Source organism: Atractosteus spatula, chromosome 2 (genome assembly GCF_055471065.1).
Source record: "Atractosteus spatula isolate fAtrSpa1 chromosome 2, fAtrSpa1.hap1, whole genome shotgun sequence".
In the NCBI taxonomy this organism is placed as follows: Eukaryota; Metazoa; Chordata; class Actinopteri; order Semionotiformes; family Lepisosteidae; genus Atractosteus; species Atractosteus spatula.
This window is the reverse complement of record NC_142707.1, coordinates 15267935-15286605: the sequence shown is the minus strand read 5'-3', so window position 1 is coordinate 15286605 and position 18671 is coordinate 15267935. Positions and strand designations below refer to the sequence as shown.

Below are 18671 nucleotides of genomic sequence, written 5' to 3'. Positions count from 1 at the left end.
TGAGATTTGCACGATTAGATACCCTGTCTCTTCATTGTCTTCAATGTACATTAACGGTCTCTCAAGTGTTTGCATACATATGTAATGTCCCTTTGATATAAAACAGGCACTCTTTTTTCCCCATGAAATATCTGTGGCCCACTGATACAAATATCAGCCTTTGGCATAACACAGCACAGCTATACCAGACACTGCTGTTCTTGGGCGTGCTCCATTTTGTGCTTGGTGTGGTGTCACCTGCTATCCTCAGCTCAAGACTGCTCACATTAATAAGGCAGTGCTCTTTCTACATATTTGTATATGTGCTCTATGTAATAACCTGTGACCTTACAACACCAGTTTATCTCAGTGGCTTGATTTTTAGAAATTCAATTCTCTACCCTTTTTTGTTTCATGCCAAAGAAACCAAAAGAAAAGACTAAGTGCAGAGGGACTTTTTCTGGGTTGTTAAATAAAACCGGCACACACGTTTGGCAACAGGAGTTGGGCCGGGGGGGAAGGGGAGTTCCAAAGAATGACGTCAACGTGTTACGATCAGAGATGCAAAAATAAATGGAAGAAACAAATAAATATCATAACCCCATTTAAAAAAAACCCAACAATAACAACAAGCATACAAGAAGAACTTGTAAAAATTATACTACTAGTAATGAATGGCACAGGAGATGAGGAGGTGCCTCACAGGATTGTGGGTATGGGCACGCTCCTGTTCCACACAGAACTGGATGTTACACAAGAAAGAGAAAATGGGCACTTGGACAGATCATTGTTTCTAAGGTTGTTTAAAGTTTTTAATTAAGATTGTTTAAATTGAATACGCAAGTCTGGTTCTGATATTTCCCTTCGGGCTGCGGTGGTGACAGTGGGACGTGGGAATTGGGGGAGGGGGGGTATATGGGGACTGGGGTAATGGAGTGGTGCAGCTGGAGAGTTGTCATGTGTGTGATCTGTGGGTCCAGGGGAGGGTGAGAGGTGGGTGGGGGTGAGGGGTGCCATTGTAGTCATTAGTTCAGTTTATCTTGGAATATGTACAGGTTGTTGGTGGTTGCCACGGCGATGATGTTGTCCTGGGGGTGCCAGGCGGTGTGCAGGATCTTCTTGTTAAAGTCCAGGCTGTCCACGCTGATCTCGTCCTTCTTTCGCTTGCCTCCTGCGCACACCTTGCGTGGCTTCAGCACCGAGCGGGGCTTGCTGCTCTCCCGCGATGCCTCCAGCGTCACATCCTTCCGCTGGCCGCGGTCAAACATTCGGAAAAAGTTGTTGTAGGAGCCAGTCATCACCACGCTGCACAGAGAGAAGAACACGAGAGAGTCAGGGGGAGGGCAGGACGTGGGTGAATTAGGGAAAGAAAGAGGAAGTTTACGAAAATGAACAAAAAGGAGAGAGTGAGTGTGAGAGGACAGCAGGAATACTAGGGGAAAGGGAGAGATGAGTGCGTGAGAAAGAAAAGAAGTGCAAGAACGTGAAGAACAGTTTAAAAGGAGTCAGTGTACAGGACAGAACACAATGACAGCAGAGACACTAAGTTGATGAGACATCTATTCTACACCTGTAATGTTGGTTGTGGTGAAGTAATACACCATAAAGCAAAATCATCTCTCATGCGAAAAAACAGAAAGTCATCAAAAGGCAATCCAATAAGCAAGGAGGACTACTCCATTAAGCTCAACAGTACATACGGAGGACTGATGTTTGCTCTTCTAAAGCATTGCTATATACAGAGAGACATCTCCCTCCCCAAAGGAGAAAACTGTGAGGGCGAGATAAGGCACCGCTATGACTCTGCTTCCTGCCAGCCCAGTATGGGTCTCTCAGATATTATACATACACTCCCATGTCCTCACAGAACACAGCCACCCACAACACAGCTTGGCTAAGTAATTACACCAAACCTGAACAGCTGCAACTAATCAAGCTACCAGCTACCAGCACCTTCAGAGACACTGTCACACTGTCTCCTTATTCTGAAAAATGGTTAATTATATACAAGGGCTGAGGTGTGTATATACAATGCATGTACAGATGTATGCACTTATAAACTGAAGGTCTGTTTTGCTTAACATTTGTTTTTTGCTTCAGCAGGCAAAACCTCAGCTCGGCACGAAAGGTGCAAGTACTCCTACATGCAAAATGGGCTGAATGGCCTTCTTAAACTTCATCATGTTCTTATTTTCTGAAAAGATACCATATAAAATAGAGGCTAGGCTTTCATCTTTTTCTGGGAATTAACCTTATCTCAGTACTCACAGTCAAGGTACAAAATAAATCCTGAGGAGAAGGAACTTAGATTTGAATCTGGGACTGTTGCTCCAAATACTAACAAATAAACAAAGCAGAATACTTAGACACCACATTCCCATAATAGACTTCACAGATGGCTCCTTTACCTTGTGGTGTTTAAATATGCTCCTGATTTTAAAAAGGATTTAAAAATAACAGAGAAAACTGGAGGAGAAACTGTTAAGGTGCAGAGCTGACTGTGCAGCCAGAGAAGCAGCCAGCTCATCGCGTGAGGCCTTACCTGTCATTTCCATTCCAGCAGCACTCAAACTTGTCAAAGATGCAGTCGTTCTCATACAGCGAACACAGCTTACTTCTGAGGTATTCATGGACCTAGGGACACAGGCCGGAGGACAGTTCTTAAAGGACAGCAAAGAAGAAAGGCACTGGTCGCAGGCTGGGGTGCACTGTCCCAAGCAAATTAGCAAAATGGTACTTAACAAGCTCTTTTGGAAGGACATAACTTTATAAAAGGATATAAAATGGACCTGACCGTTTTTCTTATAAGTTCCTGAATGTATTTTTGTGTCTAGAAACAGTACAGAAATTGGGAATTCCATGAAGCCCACCAAACCTATTTACTAGAGATACATTGCACATGGTGCCATTCATTACTAGTGCTTTACGCGACATCTAATTTAAATACAGTTGTGCACTTAAGAGTAATTACAAACAAGAGAAGGCTATCCAGCCTGTTTGAAACTTTAGCAGCCAATTGATCCAAGGACCTTATCCAGTCATTTTCTGAAAGAAACCAGGGTATGGGCTTTACTAAAATGGATGGTAAAGTACTCCCTCAACCCTCTGCATAAAGAAGAGTCTCTTGTTCTTTACGTTCATTTCCTTGTTATTTCTGCTTGTGTCCTCTGGTTCGTGCTTCACTGTTTATTCTTAAGAAATAAATTGGACTGGGTTTGTAGATTTGGAATATTTGCATCCAAACTCATCTGTGACTTATTACGGTATGATAAATATGACTGACAAGTGAAGTAGACTTTTACTCCAAAGGTTGGAGTAACAGGGTTATCATTCTGATGTTCAAACGCTAACTCCCAGTCAGTCACACTGAAAAAGATACTAAACCTCCTTGTTCTTGTTAATTTTATGACAGAGTTTCTCGTTGACTTTCATTAGAACTTGACTTCTCACTGTGGGTGCTTTAAGATATGAATGCTGCCCCTGCAGTGCTCCTCATCACTACAAAATCAATAGCAATTCAGAACTGATTTTAAGGATTATATTCTATAGCTCCATCTGGTGGTGATGAAAAAAACTTTCCAAGCTTCTCGTGAGACGATACAACCCATATACAAGGTTTTCAAACTGTTTCCACATCCTGTAATGTGACCTTTACCTCAGGACATGATACAATTAAAGTGGTGAAGTTATTTTTGTAATAAATGAGATCAGTAAAGAACTGAGTTCCTCTTTGTTCTGGAGATTTTTGCTGTAGAACCATAATTACAGTTTCACCTTCAATTACCCATTAAGCAAATATTAACCAGGTAATCTGCTTGAGCATAGTATTACGCAACCTACCTGTAGAAAGTAACTGAACTCACTTCCCCTTTAACTCCCCTTACCTCCTGAATACAAAATGACAAAAAGATGGGTAACATATGCTTGCGGTTCAGTTCAGTTCAGTTCCATGTGAAAAGGTGATGCTCAAGTTTTTGCTCATTTTACCAGAGCTCAGTCCAAAAGAGAGGGAGTGTGCTCTGAAAAAGCAACTGACTGGAGTGTTGCAATGAAAAGTCATCAAGGCACTTACCATCACCTCCATTAGTAGTGCCACCAACAGCAAGAAGGGAATGGAAGACTGACTGACCTCATTAAATTCATCAGATGCATCAGAGCTGGACACGTGCATCCCTACATTATATACTAACACAACTGGGTTGCACAGTCACACACAGTATGTGCATCCATAGGGATGTTAGCCTTCTGGATGTTAACAAATGTTGGCCGTTTTCTGATTTCAGTTTTGTCACTGGTGATGGCAGAATGAGTTTACTGGAAACACTGCAAATGGTTTAATAAAATCTACTGTTGGAACAAATTTAATTTTGTTTAATGTTAACACTTAATACATGTTTTGCATCATGTTTTGTTAAACGTATTGGATGCTTCATCCTTTTTTAAAGCAGTTTTTTAATTTATCAGCATGACTATGTCTATTCCCAAATGGTAAAGGTCACGCAAACCTTATGTTTCCAAATCAAAGCTGTGTATGCAATGATGCACTGCTTATTCTTAATGAAATGCTTGTGAGAATAACTGGAAAGGTGCAAAGAGGTCAATGCCAGCTACATACAAATGTGGTTACTGTTCTGGTTCTTGCTATACAGACTGAACAGATTAAGATCGGAGGAAGAGCACTACTGTTCACTTTGAAATATCTTCCATATTCAGTGAGTTACAGTCGCTGTAGCACTGAAATTGTGTAAAGCAGCACATTGCTTCTAAAGCAAACTGTGTGGAAATAATGAAAATACTTGACACACCATAAAAGACTCACCCAAACGAATCACTTAAGCAGAAAATGTGGAACTTTTTCCAATGTGCACCACCATGATCAAAAGTAAAACACAACCAGGCAATGCTCCAATTTTGTTAAACATGTTGTTCTACTGAGTGCTAATTAAATATTTCCTTAACTTTTTATTTAAAGGCCTTTTTATTTTTAAAAGTTGTGATGCATTAAGTATTGCACATTATGCATGTTTAAATATTCATTTCTAAAATATGAAAGTGTACTAAAATGCCACACAATGATGTCCTTTTCCTCTGTGATTAAGGGGAATTAACTTTACGATGTTTTGGGCACTGTAAAAATACAAATACTGTAAGCAAGCAAGCCTTGCTTACAGAAAATTGTAATTACCCTACCATCTATTATTTTGCAAACCTATATACTGAAAATAAATATAGTAAGGTTTGAAAATGCATCAAAAAAGCTAATTAAAAACACACTGACCATTATATAATGCTGTCGGATTCTGGAACAGTATTCAAATACTAAGGGCAGCAGAGGTTTATAGTTCTAGACACTGGAAGGTTGTGTGCTCAAATCCCAGATGGGACATTATTGTCACGCCCTTGAATAACATACTTCACCTAAACTGCTCCAGTGAAATACCCAGCTGTGTAATATCTGTAAGAAACAGTCAGCCAGATAAATTAATAATACAGTTCTGTGTATCCCCGTTGCTCTCTGTAACCCCACACCCGCCAAACCTGGTATGTTTCCACAGGCCGGGTCTCCATATTAAGGTCCCAGATCTTGACAGACAAGTAGTCTCGCGTCATCATATAGCGCCCGTTGTGGCTGAACTTGACATCCGAGATAGAGGAGATGATTTCGGAGAAGAATGACCGGTTACTGGGATCCTCCGGCTCCTCAAACACTGTGGGACGTAGAGCAGTACAGAGCAGTTAGTCATGCTATTTTTCTTTTCATAATTTACCACTGCACTCCAATTCTCAAAGGTAGTTCTGCTGAATGCTAATAAGAATAACAATTTGAAGTTTATTATACTCAAAGTGCAATTACTGCAGAGCAACCGTACGTGGGATTAATTTGAAAAACAAATCTGTCAGTGCCATTTGAAATGTAAGCTAAAACGGATGCTTTAATTTAATTATACAGCAGTCCCCTGGCAGAAGGGCAATATGGTTGGACAAGCAATGTTTAAAATCAAATTAATAATTTTACTCACCACTGATATTTAAGAATAGGGGGAAATTAAAATAAGTGCAGCAAAACTGCCAAATGTTTGGACTCAAAATGCTAAAGAGATGAATGCTCATATTCTGTTAAAGAGGAACAAGGTTGAAAAGTTATGAATGCATGACATGAATTGCAGCCAAAAAAAGGAGATTAAGCTGCCTATTTGGAACTCAGCCAGTCTGGGAGCTCCTAAGAGTACTGGCTTATCAGTGAGTCAACAGCTGATGCTGTTTAGATTGATTCCTCCATCTAAAGATGACAACACACAGCTGAAGGAATCAAAATCTTTACAAAAACAGCTATCTGAACACGTCTTAAATATTCAAGTCATGCTTCCAAGTAAATTTGTGTATACCCACGTTTCAACATTTCTAAGCAATTTTGAAACAATGACACCCAATAAGTGGATACATTCTCAAATAGAAGTCCCAGACCTGACCATCAAGATGCTAGAACAGTGTTACAGTTCTTGAAAACAGTACACAAAGATCTAAGTGTAGGAAATTGGTAACATTAGAAGTTCTGTAGCTTAACCATGTAACAGAAGCCATAAAATAAAGGGATAATACAGAACCAGAAATGTGAAACACTACCCTAGAAAGTTCTGTTTTTCTCAGTTAAACTGAATTAGACACAATCATTTCTGTTAAGATGGATCAAATTTGCCTCCTTTTAGGAGTGACAAAAAGGGGCTCTTTAAACAAATTAGTTTAATCAAGCAGTTTGGTTAGGTAATAAAGCTGAGCTGGAACAGAAAAAAGACAACAGGGTCTAAAGAATGAAGGAAGCTTCACAACAACATCATCAATAACATGAAATTCACAGTTATCTTGAGTAGATGGGGCATTCAGGCTGAAAGAGGAGCCAATACTGACATTTGGAGTGTCTGTCACAAAGCGCAGCCGCCCTCATGTCACACAGCCGGATGGTCCCCTTGCTGCTGCTGTAGACGAAGGTGTTGCACTGGTTTGGGTGAAACTCGGCTGCTGTGATCACCTCCGTTAACTCCTCCATGTTGGCCGGCTTGATGTCCACAATGTCTAGGACAGGAAAGTCAAGGAGACAACCCAACGAACGTTTCCAGACACGCACAAACACACACCTCAAAATCTCAAGATCCCTATTCTAATGGCTTTATCACCCTGCAACTCACAACTGGCAATCCACTGAAGCTAAGCAGGTGTGAGCGTGACCAATACCTGGATAGAAGGCCTCCTGGGAAAGCAAAGGTTGCTGCAGGAAGAGGTGTTAATGGGGCACTCACCCTGTGGTCTGTGTGGGTCCTAATGCCCCAGTATGGTGATGGGGACACTACACAGTAAAAGGGCGCCGTCCTTTGGATGAGACATAAAACCGAGATCCTGACTCTCTGTGGTCATTAAAAATCCCAAGGGTGTTTCTTGAAAAGAGCAAAGGTGTTTCCCCTGCATCCTGGTCAAATTTCCCATTGGCCCTTACCAATCATGGCCTCCTAATTATCCCCATTTATGAATTGGCTTCCTCACTCTGTTCTCTTCCCCACTGATAGCTGATGTGTGGAGAGTGTTCTGACGCACTATGGCTGCTGTCGCATCATCCAGGTGGATGCTGCACATTGGTTGTGGTGGAGTCCCCATTACCTGTAAAACGCTTTGAGTGGAGTGTCCAGAAAAGCACTATTTAAGAATAAGGGATTATTATTATACATTCATTCTACGACAAGACAGCATTTTAGCTAATCCTAAACTGCATTATTAATAACCAAGTAAAGCATTTATTCAATCAAAATACCAGAAATGATATTGACTGCAAGAGGTGTGGTTTTCTACCTCATCCTCATGTCAATGCATGAACAAAAACTGGTATCTCTAGTTGTCAAAGGCCAGAAGATCAGATCTTCATCAACATTACTGAACTCAACCCTAAGAAATCAAACCACATAGGATTTTCTGTTGTTGCGCATCAAAACACCCCAGTTGGAGCCATGAGCAATTTTTTTGCAACCCAGAACCAGATCTAAACACATCTGGTATTTCTGGGTGCTATTCAATTCGAGATGGACCAATATCAATAACAGTATCAAAATAATATTCCTAACTTGATTGAACCCAGTGTTTTGCTAATGTGTTAAGAATGACACATCAAGTTCATTACAAGATATTAAATGCAATTTCATAATTTCTTTGTTGGTGTATAATCATATATTTCATGTAATATACCAATATCAATACTTAAAAATTGACAAATACCGCTTACTACAGTGAATTTAGTAAGACACCTCTATTGTACAACATAAATCAGGATATAAATACTATTTTTTAAATTTTTCATTAGAAATCATATTGGTAAATCTAGATGCCATATGAAAAATACATTTAATGCAAATCTTACTTAAATGTCTGACAGTGTATTTCAGCTAGGTCATTTAAGAAGCATTAGTAAGTTATATTATGCAGAACCTAATAATTGAACTGGAGCATTAGTCTTAAAACCACTACTTAAAATGATTCAAAAACCATATTCACATGAATTACAAAGACTACTGAGTTTTAAGTAGAGAAAAAAAAAGGTTTTATGCAGAATCAGCTTTAGCACCGAGTTGAGCTGCTGTGGGCTGCTCTAAGCATTCTACCGTATAATGCATGCACTGCAGCAACATACCTTTTTGTACTTTCTTAATTTTTAAATTTTGACAGATGGGCTATGGGCAGCAAAGCAACAAACAGCCCTGATATGCAAGAATACAAGTGCTTTATGTCCATCTGTAAGAATCATGTTGTTTTTATTACGTTTTGTGCTCTTGATTTCTTTAGAGTCTTTCTACTTGGGTATTACAATTGCTGTGTTATAATTCTACTAAAAAAAATACCGGCCATAAATTGCCACCATCACTTGAATGCAAAGTGTAGTAAGTTCTTCCTATTGTCATTTCATTTATGTTAGAAAATAAAGTGCCAAAAATAAAAATAAAATATAACCCAAGTCATAAGCTATATCAGTTAAGGAATCAAAGTGTTTATCCCCCATTATTTTCAATTTAAGATTTAGGTGTCAGCTGGAGTCAGACTGAAAACAGAGCACAGCAGTCTAGTGGAAGAATAAGAGGACATCTATAAACCTGTAGGAAGATGGCTCTCAAAACTTTTATATCACTGTTAAGGATGAACTGTGATAAAATAAATCTTTCGGTCGTTTGCTCGTTCTCACCAAATTAAATTTCAAGGGAAAGATAGAATAGTTGCAAAACTGCTTCAGGCTGCTTTATGTGCTGTGAGAAAAGCTCATTGCACTGTATCCCAAAGGCTCTGTAATGTCAGGGCTCTCAGTGCAAGAGAACTTTGTCAGGGATACTGAAGCTGCGGTCTGTGATCTCCAGGTGCCACAGGTTGATGCGGAGGTCATCGGCGGACAGGTAGGTTTCATAGTCACTGTTGACGGAAATGGAATTGATGTGGTAGGTGTGCGCGTTTGCAAACACTCGCCGAGGGCTGGCTTCAACCATGAGGTCCATCGGCCGAAATACCGGCACCTACCGAGAGAAATAAACAAAACACTCATCGTGGGCGATTGGGTGACTTACTGTCAACCTTGACCAAATGATTGTTTCAGTCGCCAGTAGCCTACACCTGGGGAAAAATTTAAATGGCTCCAAAGAAAGATGCAATTAGTTCAATTAAATAACAGACCACAGTATTGTCCTTAAGGACTGAGATGGGCACTTCTGTGCCGGGGGGTTACTGGAACAGATTTTGGAAAGCTGCTGTAGCTGAAAGGTCACAGTTGATCAATGCTGACTGAGGAGTTGGACAACCCTTCTTAATGAAGAATGTCTCCCTCTCTTTCTCGTCCAATTTCTCACTTTTCACCCAAGGCCACTTGCTCACTCTCCGTACCCTTAGTGTTGTGACCGTAGCAGGATCCCTGTATCGGCCATCCTCCTCCTTCAGGTTATACCCCTCTGGTCTCTTGTCCCGTTCACTGATCTTCCACAGCTTTATAGTCTTATCTGTAACCAAAGGAAGGAAAACGGAGCACTCAGTTTCTTTTCAGTCCATTTAGGATTGAGGGCAATTTTATCTTGTAAGGTGTCAATTCATTAGTGCAACATCTGAGATTGCTCAAAGTAAAATTTATTCAGCTGTATTTATATAATATTGTACATGCAATAATGTGTTGTCAAGTGGTTCTAAGGTGCTTCTATATATGCTGAGCAAATAAAGCAGGTTCAATTGGAGAGCTGTGTCAATGCACAGGCCGCATAAGCACAGTGTAGAGGAAAATTTCACACTGTAAAAAAGAAAAGAAAGTTCTGTCTTTCTTCAGGTGTGTAAGGAAGCTCAAGAGCCAAAATAGTAAACATTTTTTACAGAATTACGAAAAGTATGAAAAGGCAGAAAATTAAGTATCAAGATTAAGTATCAGGATTATTTTCATTGACAAAAAATCAAATTATATAGCTTGTGTATTTCCTGCATCCTGTGAAGTAGGTTTGTACATAGGTTCTCATTTTAATCTATACAGAAGTGATTCCTAGTTTTTAGCACAAAATATGTGATCAAACGTTTGGACATCTGCATTTTAAGATGCCGAATGTTTGTTTTCAGGACTATTCGCTGATGGACAGATTATGTCTGGAATGGTTCCCGATCAATAGTACTTAATGCAGTTCCTATAAGTCCTACTGTGTTAAACCAGATACCTTCCAGTATACACTGGGACGCCAAGTGGTCTCAAAGATCACCCCTCAGCTCACATCACTGTGACCCAATGACAGTCTTTATGTGAATGCATCACTACACTGGGACTCAAGGTCACTAGCAGAATAACACAAAAAAGCAGCAAGGAGAATGTGCAGCACTACAGAGACTCAACTGCCTTTTTTGACTCATACAGTCTCATCCTGAGAAAGGGGATGAAAAGGGATTTGGACAGCCATGGAAACCTAATTGAAAACTTTCACAAATCCAGAAAAAGATGAGATACTGCTACTGATTGCCTTTTCTCTCGTGTCCATGGAAAAGCTCTTTGCAAAAGTGATTAAGTGGTAGACTCAGGAGTGAGACGAGGAAACAGTTTTTCACAGGGCCTGGATTGGACACTGAGGGCTTGCTAAGAAAGGCTGGGATTCAAGCAAAACAGAATTTCCCAGGATTGCTGGACTAAACAAACAGTAGCATTTAAGATGCAAGCTGGCAAGATTTGCATGATTAGAGATAACTGAAACAACAGATGTTTATATATAATAGTCAAATATAATGACTAGAAATCCAAAAATTCAAATAACTATATAAACAGACAAAAGAACAATGAAGATGTACCAGTTCAGTCTGGTGGATTACCAACCCAATGAATTTCCAAATTTACTAAAAACCTAAAAACCAAGAGATGAAGAGTTCAGACAATTTCCTGCCTTTGCACTCCTACAGTGGATATCAAAAGTAATTATTTGGGATTCTTGGCATTGGTATAAAAATCATTCTATAATAGGAATAATATAATATCAAAGAGAAAATGTATAAAAAAGAAGATAACTGCAATAGAACTCACCTCCTTTGCTATGACACACCTACATAGGCTCTGGTACAAACAGATGTCTTTAGAAGTCAAACTAAACTAGTCGAATGGAGTCCATGTGTTAATATTAACAAGGTCATGTTCAACACACCTATCTCTAGAAGGTGCCACAGTTGATCAGCACAGCTCCCAATAAAAACTTCATCACTAAGACAAAGGAACTTTCAAAGCAAATCCAGGATAGGGTTTCTGAAAAGCACCCATCAGAGGAAGGTTCTGAGTATCCCCTAAAGCACAGTAAAGTCAATTATAAAGAAACTGAGAAAATATTAATGTGAGTGTGAATGTGTGCAGAATAGGGTGTCTGCACAAACTTGAGCATACAGGCAAAAAGGGCACTAGTTAGGGAGGCCACCAAGAGGCTTATAACAACTCTCAACGAATGACAGTGTTCCACCGCACCTGCTTGGGTGTTTCACAAATCTGGCCTTCATGGGATTTTGGCACAACAAAATCCATTATTGAAAAAAAAAAAACATTTCAAATTTCAACTAGTTTACCAGAAGGCCTAAGAGAGACCCAGCGGATGAAAACATTATCATCTCTAATGCCTGTCCCATGAAAACAGCCAAAGCCACACTACAGTGCCACTGGGAGTGACCCAGTCAAAGCTTGGACTTCAAGCCAACCAAGAATCGGTGGCAGGAGTTGAAAATTACCGTTCACCAATGATATCCATCAAGATTGACAGAGTTTGAGCAATTTTACAAAGAAGAATGAGCAACAACTGCAGTGTCCAGAACTGGTGGAAATGTATTCAAGAAGACTCATGGCTACACTTTCTGCTAAAGATGCCTATATGAAAGATGCCTCTGTCTGAAGGGAGGTGAATACAGCTATTTTCTGCTTTATATTTATAATTAATTGAGGAGGATCTGCAAAATTTTATTTTCACTTGAAGATTATAGAGTGTTTTGTGTCAATCAATGGTAAAAAAAAAATACAAATTAAATACATTCCATATTGTAACAAAGAAGTGAAAATGTCCAAGGGGGGTGAATACTTTTGATAGCCACTGTAATAGAATACTAATAACACTATATAGAAAAATAGATAAATGCAGAATTATGCAAGAGTGAAAAAACTTATTTTAGAAGGATCAAGAGAAATACAGGAACCAAGTATAAGTCTTGAGCACAAACAAGAAATTTTGCCAATAACTCAACTAGTTGCTGCACAGTCAAAAGTTGCCAGCATTCAAAGACCCGACAAAACCTGACAAAAAAAAAGCATCACAATTCCGCTACTCTAATCTGCCGAACTCTAATCAGATTAGGAACTCAACGCCTAAATCTTTTATATTTGTTATTAAATGCCATTTCCAATACAAACAAATCCTTATTTTCAAACGAGTACTAGGTGCAATTAAAAAAAAAAAGATGGTCTTTGACTATACACAGAAAAGAACATCTGTTTCTCCACTACTATTAAGGACATTAATATTTTACATAAAATAGATGTGCTTGCACACAAATCATGGACTATTCCAATCTGTTTCTGTCAAACATCTTTTTTCTAACTTCCTTAAACTTGCAGTCTTTCCTGTCAGACATGGCTAACACCTACTCCTGTGGTCTTGACTAGGCCTCTGAGTCGGCAAACTGTCAAGTTTCTCAGTTGCTGACTACAGTATATCTTATCCTTCACACTCAGAAAATCATGCTTTATCACAGTAAGTGCATATGTATAGTTTTTTTTGCACAGCAACATATACTGGAATGATCAAAAGAAATCAAATTAATGAAGTATGTGCTCCTTGCAATGCATATTACTGCACGAGGTAAAAAAAAACGATTTTGCTTGATTGATGTTGACTGAATTTCATCCATCTGTAAAACCAGAGCTTATGCTGTAAGAAAAGGGCACAAGGCTGCACTATGAACATCACTGCTCTCTCCTTATAAGAAAGCCAGTCCATTCCAGGACTGTGGAGAAAGGGGCAACTTTGAAAAGCCTGACAAATGCAGCCAGTTCATCTTTGAGACATGATGGAAACAAGAGCACCTGGCCAGCAGAGACCATGCAATCTCCACACAGAAGGTGTCCCAACCTGGACCTGAACCCAGGACCCAAACATTGTGAGATAGCAGCTGTAACTGTTGCACAAATTTAAAAAAACTGGTGACATCTGAGGTTTGTGAGCCCCAGTAATGCTCATAAGACAGACAGATCTCTCACTGGTGAACCCAACAGTAAAAATGTAAAAAAAAAAAATCGGTGTAAACAGGGGAAAAAAAAAAGAACAGTCAGGAACACTTAATTTTTTTCCCCCACAAAAGATAAGGCTGTTCTATAAAAAACAACTGAATCAAATGTTCACGACAAATGGATTTTCTTGTGGAATTTTTAATCATTTTCATTTGAAATGTCTGAACACCTACTGGATGTTTAATTGAAGTATTTTTTTATTCCTCCCTACATTTTAAATTAATCTATATGATAATCCTATTATTACCATTGCTCATATATATCAATTACCTAAATCATGAAATGGTCTACATAGCTTTCCTGCTTCACAAAGCAAAGAATTCCATAGCTGAGAAAAAATTCCAATTGTCAATGTTTAATTATGCAGCTGTATTTTGTTCTCTATGTAGCAGTAATAAAAAACCTTAAACATCACAGTCTGGGTGCTTTGAGAACTGTCTGTGATTAATCAATCTGCTCTAGTTCTTCAAGCAACAGCTCTCACCATTTGTGGACAACAGGAACTGTGCTGCATTCTTCTGGGGCAGCCACCTGATCTTGTTGATCTTTTCCTCGATCTCCAAGCTCTTCAAGTAGTCAAACTCGGGCTCGTGGCTCTGGAACGTGCTGTAAACATTGTATTCGCCCCTAGACTGAGGCTGGTTTTTGTTCTGTGAAAAAGCAAGAGAAAAAGAGTAAGGGCAGTTGTAGTACTAACTACACAGAATGGAAAAAAAACTGAATCCCACATTTACTGAAAAACCATTCATCGTAACTGTGAAAACACATTAAAAGAGCATTACCTTCAATGGTCCAGTTGACATCACCTATATACCGCAAATCCTCAAACACTTACTTGCAAAAGAATGCAGCTCTAGCCTTTACCAAAACCTCAAACACCAGCACATCATAACTGTGTTTCAACTGCATATTCATTTGTCATTTTGGCCTGACCCGATATTAAACTGGCCATATCATACCTTTCTCTAATACATTTTGTGCATTTGACACCAAAAGTAAACAGCGCTATCAAATGAGATCTTAAGGCTGTTCAAAGCAGGACAACGGACACCTGAAGAAGGCTCCATAAGTGAAAAGTTGTCTGTTTTTTCTTTTCAGCATAGAATAAACCTTTACCTGTTCCTAAGAAATGCTAATGATTACAATGCAAAAAAAGAAAAAAAAATCCTTTCACTAAAAATAAAAACAGTGCAGGCGCACTCACAACAAATACAACAATCAACTGCAATGTTGTCATCTAGAATATCTGCCACCATTGAGTAAGAGCACTGGTTATTTGCAGTAGCATAAACACTGTACCATTCCGACATGAGCACACAACTTCTCTTTCCAAGGTGACCACAGAACAATGCGTCTAGCCTTAAATTCTACCTCCACAGAATCCAACGGGAGTCAGTTTCCAGACTCACAGATTTGATATCAGAAGCACTTAAAGTGAAAGGAAGATGAGGACTCAGACTAGGACTCAAGTTAACCATAACTTGCCTACACAACACATGGAGTGAACGCTTAAAGCTCTAGCCAAGTTGCCTGCAATGCACCAGCAACCCCAGTACCCATCCAACAGGTGGCGCAAATAAGCAATGCCAGTAATGAGCAGCAGCCCCGAGAAGCCAGGAAAGCAGAGCAACTCAGAATTCAAGCTGAGGTCGCAACACTCAGTGGGGACAGGATGAAATGGTGAAGGGAGAAAGCACTTTCTTCACGCTCGGCTTTGAACAGCTGCTGTGGCCAATAAACATAGTGGAGGAAAAAAGGAAGGGAACTGAAATATAGCCTACTGCTATGCAAATTTTACATCACATGTTCCAGCTGCAGAGCCCCACCTTTGTGGGGCGGAAGACTGGTGGTCTCCTGGACAGGACATGTGGGCTGTGCAGAAAAAGAGGCTCTGTTCCTTCTAATGGTGTCAATAAAGCCCCTCTATCTTGTTAGTTACAACACTTCCTGCCTCAAACAGCACTAACCTTCCAGAAAGAAATGTAATATTAAGAAGCAGCCTTGCCAGATTTCTCTCTGCTCCCAGAACATTAAGTACTAGAACATTACTGAGTTACTTCAACGCTGTTCTCTCCCTTTCCCTGTCAGTGCATATTAATTGATAAAATCAAAACTTAAGTACAGATTCTCAACTACTGCCCTAACTGTGTGCATGAATCTTTTAACAGAAACACAGGCTTAAAATTAAACAAAATAACCCCTGCACTCTGGCTAGGGCCATGTCTAAAGCAACTCAACCTCTCCTGTCTCTAGCATTAGAGTGCATCTCCTGTAAAAATACCACTGGGAAATGTTATTCTTTAGCATGTTCAAAAACAACTCACTTTAATGCATCTCTGTTTCCATTAACATTCAAGCTGCTGCATGTATTTCACTCATTAAGATAAGTGAGGGATAAATGGAAAAGAAAAACAACAGAAATGGAAAATGAAATATGAAATATTTCCATCCACAGGGCCTTTCTCAGCAGAGGTTAATGAACATCAAGGAAATAATCCTACTGAACGTCACAACTGTCCTTATACTTTTGGTTTGGTGCAGAAAACTTAATTTTTTAAAAGACTTCCCAAATCTGGCCGCCCTCCAAACGACATAAGTGCCTGTCCAGCCTACCTCTTCCGTAAATGTCAGAGCAGAAGACTTTACCAGTCCTCTCCAATGTTTCCTGAGGGGCCCTAACACTAGACCTCTCCTTGCAGGACATTCCTGAAGTCCACTGAGCTGCACTTCTTAGTAGCACAGCCCTCGTCCGTTTTCTTCATTGTCCTTGGTAACAAATTCAGCTCTTTCCTATTAACTTTTATATCCTTGCTGCCCAGTATGCTTTCCAACTCAGGTATTGTAGTCCCTCGGCCAAGACGATTCCTTGACTACCAGCACTGCCTGCACTCCAGCACCAGTCACCCCTGCTCTTTCGTCCTTCCACACACTAAGCACCCTGCCCTCCTGTGCCTTCAGCTCCCGTTAAGTGGTGTGGTTTGCAGGTCTGGGGAACCATCTGTGTTCCAGTCACTTCTCCTCAGAGACTGGTGGAGCTCCTGCATAGCTAGGGCTGGCAGTGGCTTCTTCATCTTCAGTCTCCTCTCCCAGCTCAGGACATTTCTTCCCTAGGTGCGTCTCTCTCCCAGAGCTAAAACCCTGCATCGCCCGATTGCAATCCTAAATTTTCCCTCTTTAAAATTTCACTTCACTTAACAACCAGCTTAGTTACTGACACAATAAGTCAATATAGGGTCAGCTACTGCTGCAAAACAAACTTTTCAGCGGCAGTATTGGTGTATATGTACCTCTGAGGTCTATGCTGCATTACACTAAATGTTAACAAGAACAGTAGTGGAAAGACCCTTGTTCACTTTGGAGGCTGACCGGCTCTTTTCATGTCCCCTCCTCTATGGAGTAGGATTAATTGCTCCAGTGTTTTGACATCACGCCTTTGGTCAGCCTCTCAATCCCCACATTAAGGTTAAGCCAAGGAGCCTGACCAGCCAGTTTCTGCACCTCTTGTCCCATAATTGTGTACTGTTTTACCGCTAAAGGAAAACTGAAAAGTAACAAAGACAGGACATATACCTCTTAAATCACATACTCACTCCCTTCAAGTCCCACCTACACACCCCACACATACATTCAAGAGACTGGACTCTAGAGCTAACCGCACAGGATAGGCGATCGAGACAGATGGTATAATCACCCACAGGCGAGAGAATGAAAGATGGTCTGGAATGAACAATGCAGGAAAGGAGAGAAAGAGAAACAGTCTACAGCTAAACACAAAGGACAGGTGAAAGAGTGAAAAGTAATCTCAAGCAGGAGTCTGCAAAGCATTCCCGGAGAGCTGCAGTGCCTTCTGGATTTCTTTCCAGCTAAGCTGTAAATGACTCAATTGAATCAATTAGTTCTTAAAGTATGAAGAATTAACATGTTTCTCTCAAGTCTGCCCATAAAAACCGCAGGACTGCATCTCTCCAGGATGAGGGTTGCAGACCTCTAGTCTATAGCAAACCACACAGAGAAGGAGGTGATAGAGGAAGTGATATAGAGATATCTAGATAAAGATATAGTTGGAGCACACAAGGCATTGGAAAACTTTTGAAATTGCTGCTGGGGTGTGGAAGACCCTTTTCAGTAGAAACTCTCTGTACCCGACAAGGCAAAAGAAACAAAGGTTTCTAATCAAGAAATAAGGGTGGACCTGACTGCCTCGTGTTGAAAGATTTCAGAGGATCTTCAAATCAAAGGCAGAACTGGATGTGAATTTTGACCAAATACAGAAAATAATGAAGCAATTAAAAAGCCATTGGACAGGCCATTGCTGAAGTACTGTAATTATTTACTTCCAGCGCCAAGGGAACGGCCTGAGGTAAATAAGAGTGCTTTGGTATTCTAAATCTGACAACATTTAAGAGTATGAAAGGCGGAGTTGATCTCTGACCTCTTGCTCCTGCTGAAAGATGACCACCCGGCCACCCTTATCCCCCGTGGCCAGAAGCTCTCCCGAGTGATTGAACTCCACAGTGGAGATAATATCAGCTGCAAGACACAAACATAGGATTTTTGTTAGGAGGTATTACAGCGTGTACCATACAGAGCCCTGTGCACTGAAAAAGACACTTGTCCCACCTAACATAGTAGAACTGCTCTGGTTTCCCACAACACTTCCGCACTCCTTAGCATGAACACCAGCCAACCATCTGTGCTAGAAACAGACTATAGCACATACCACTGCACTTGCTTCTGCTCTCTTTTTGACATACCGAATTGTCAGGTTCAGGAATGCAAGGAAACTGAACTGTTCATGCTTGTTGCCTTGTTTACATAGGTAGAAAGGGAGTTAACAAATGTGTTATATAAATGTACTTGCTTTTCTGCTTCATTGGTCCAATCAGTATGGCAGATGGCA

General features: G+C 40.2%; 1 protein-coding gene across 2 annotated transcripts in view; it reads right to left on the bottom strand.

Annotated features, from left to right (window-relative positions):
• Nucleotides 1–766: 766 nt before the first annotated feature.
• The window catches only part of ppp2r2ab (protein phosphatase 2, regulatory subunit B, alpha b), a 40458-nt gene continuing 22553 nt past the window's right edge, over nucleotides 767–18671 (bottom strand). For both annotated transcript variants that reach the window (XM_088931892.1, XM_088931900.1), the window contains 8 exons: nucleotides 18204–18301; nucleotides 14256–14421; nucleotides 9883–9995; nucleotides 9341–9518; nucleotides 6886–7050; nucleotides 5518–5687; nucleotides 2522–2613; nucleotides 767–1284 (listed from right to left, as the gene is read on the bottom strand). In XM_088931892.1, coding sequence (XP_088788018.1) covers nucleotides 1005–1284; nucleotides 2522–2613; nucleotides 5518–5687; nucleotides 6886–7050; nucleotides 9341–9518; nucleotides 9883–9995; nucleotides 14256–14421; nucleotides 18204–18301 — 1262 coding nt within the window. In that variant the 3' untranslated portion in view covers nucleotides 767–1004. The remainder of the gene's footprint in view (nucleotides 1285–2521; nucleotides 2614–5517; nucleotides 5688–6885; nucleotides 7051–9340; nucleotides 9519–9882; nucleotides 9996–14255; nucleotides 14422–18203; nucleotides 18302–18671) is intronic.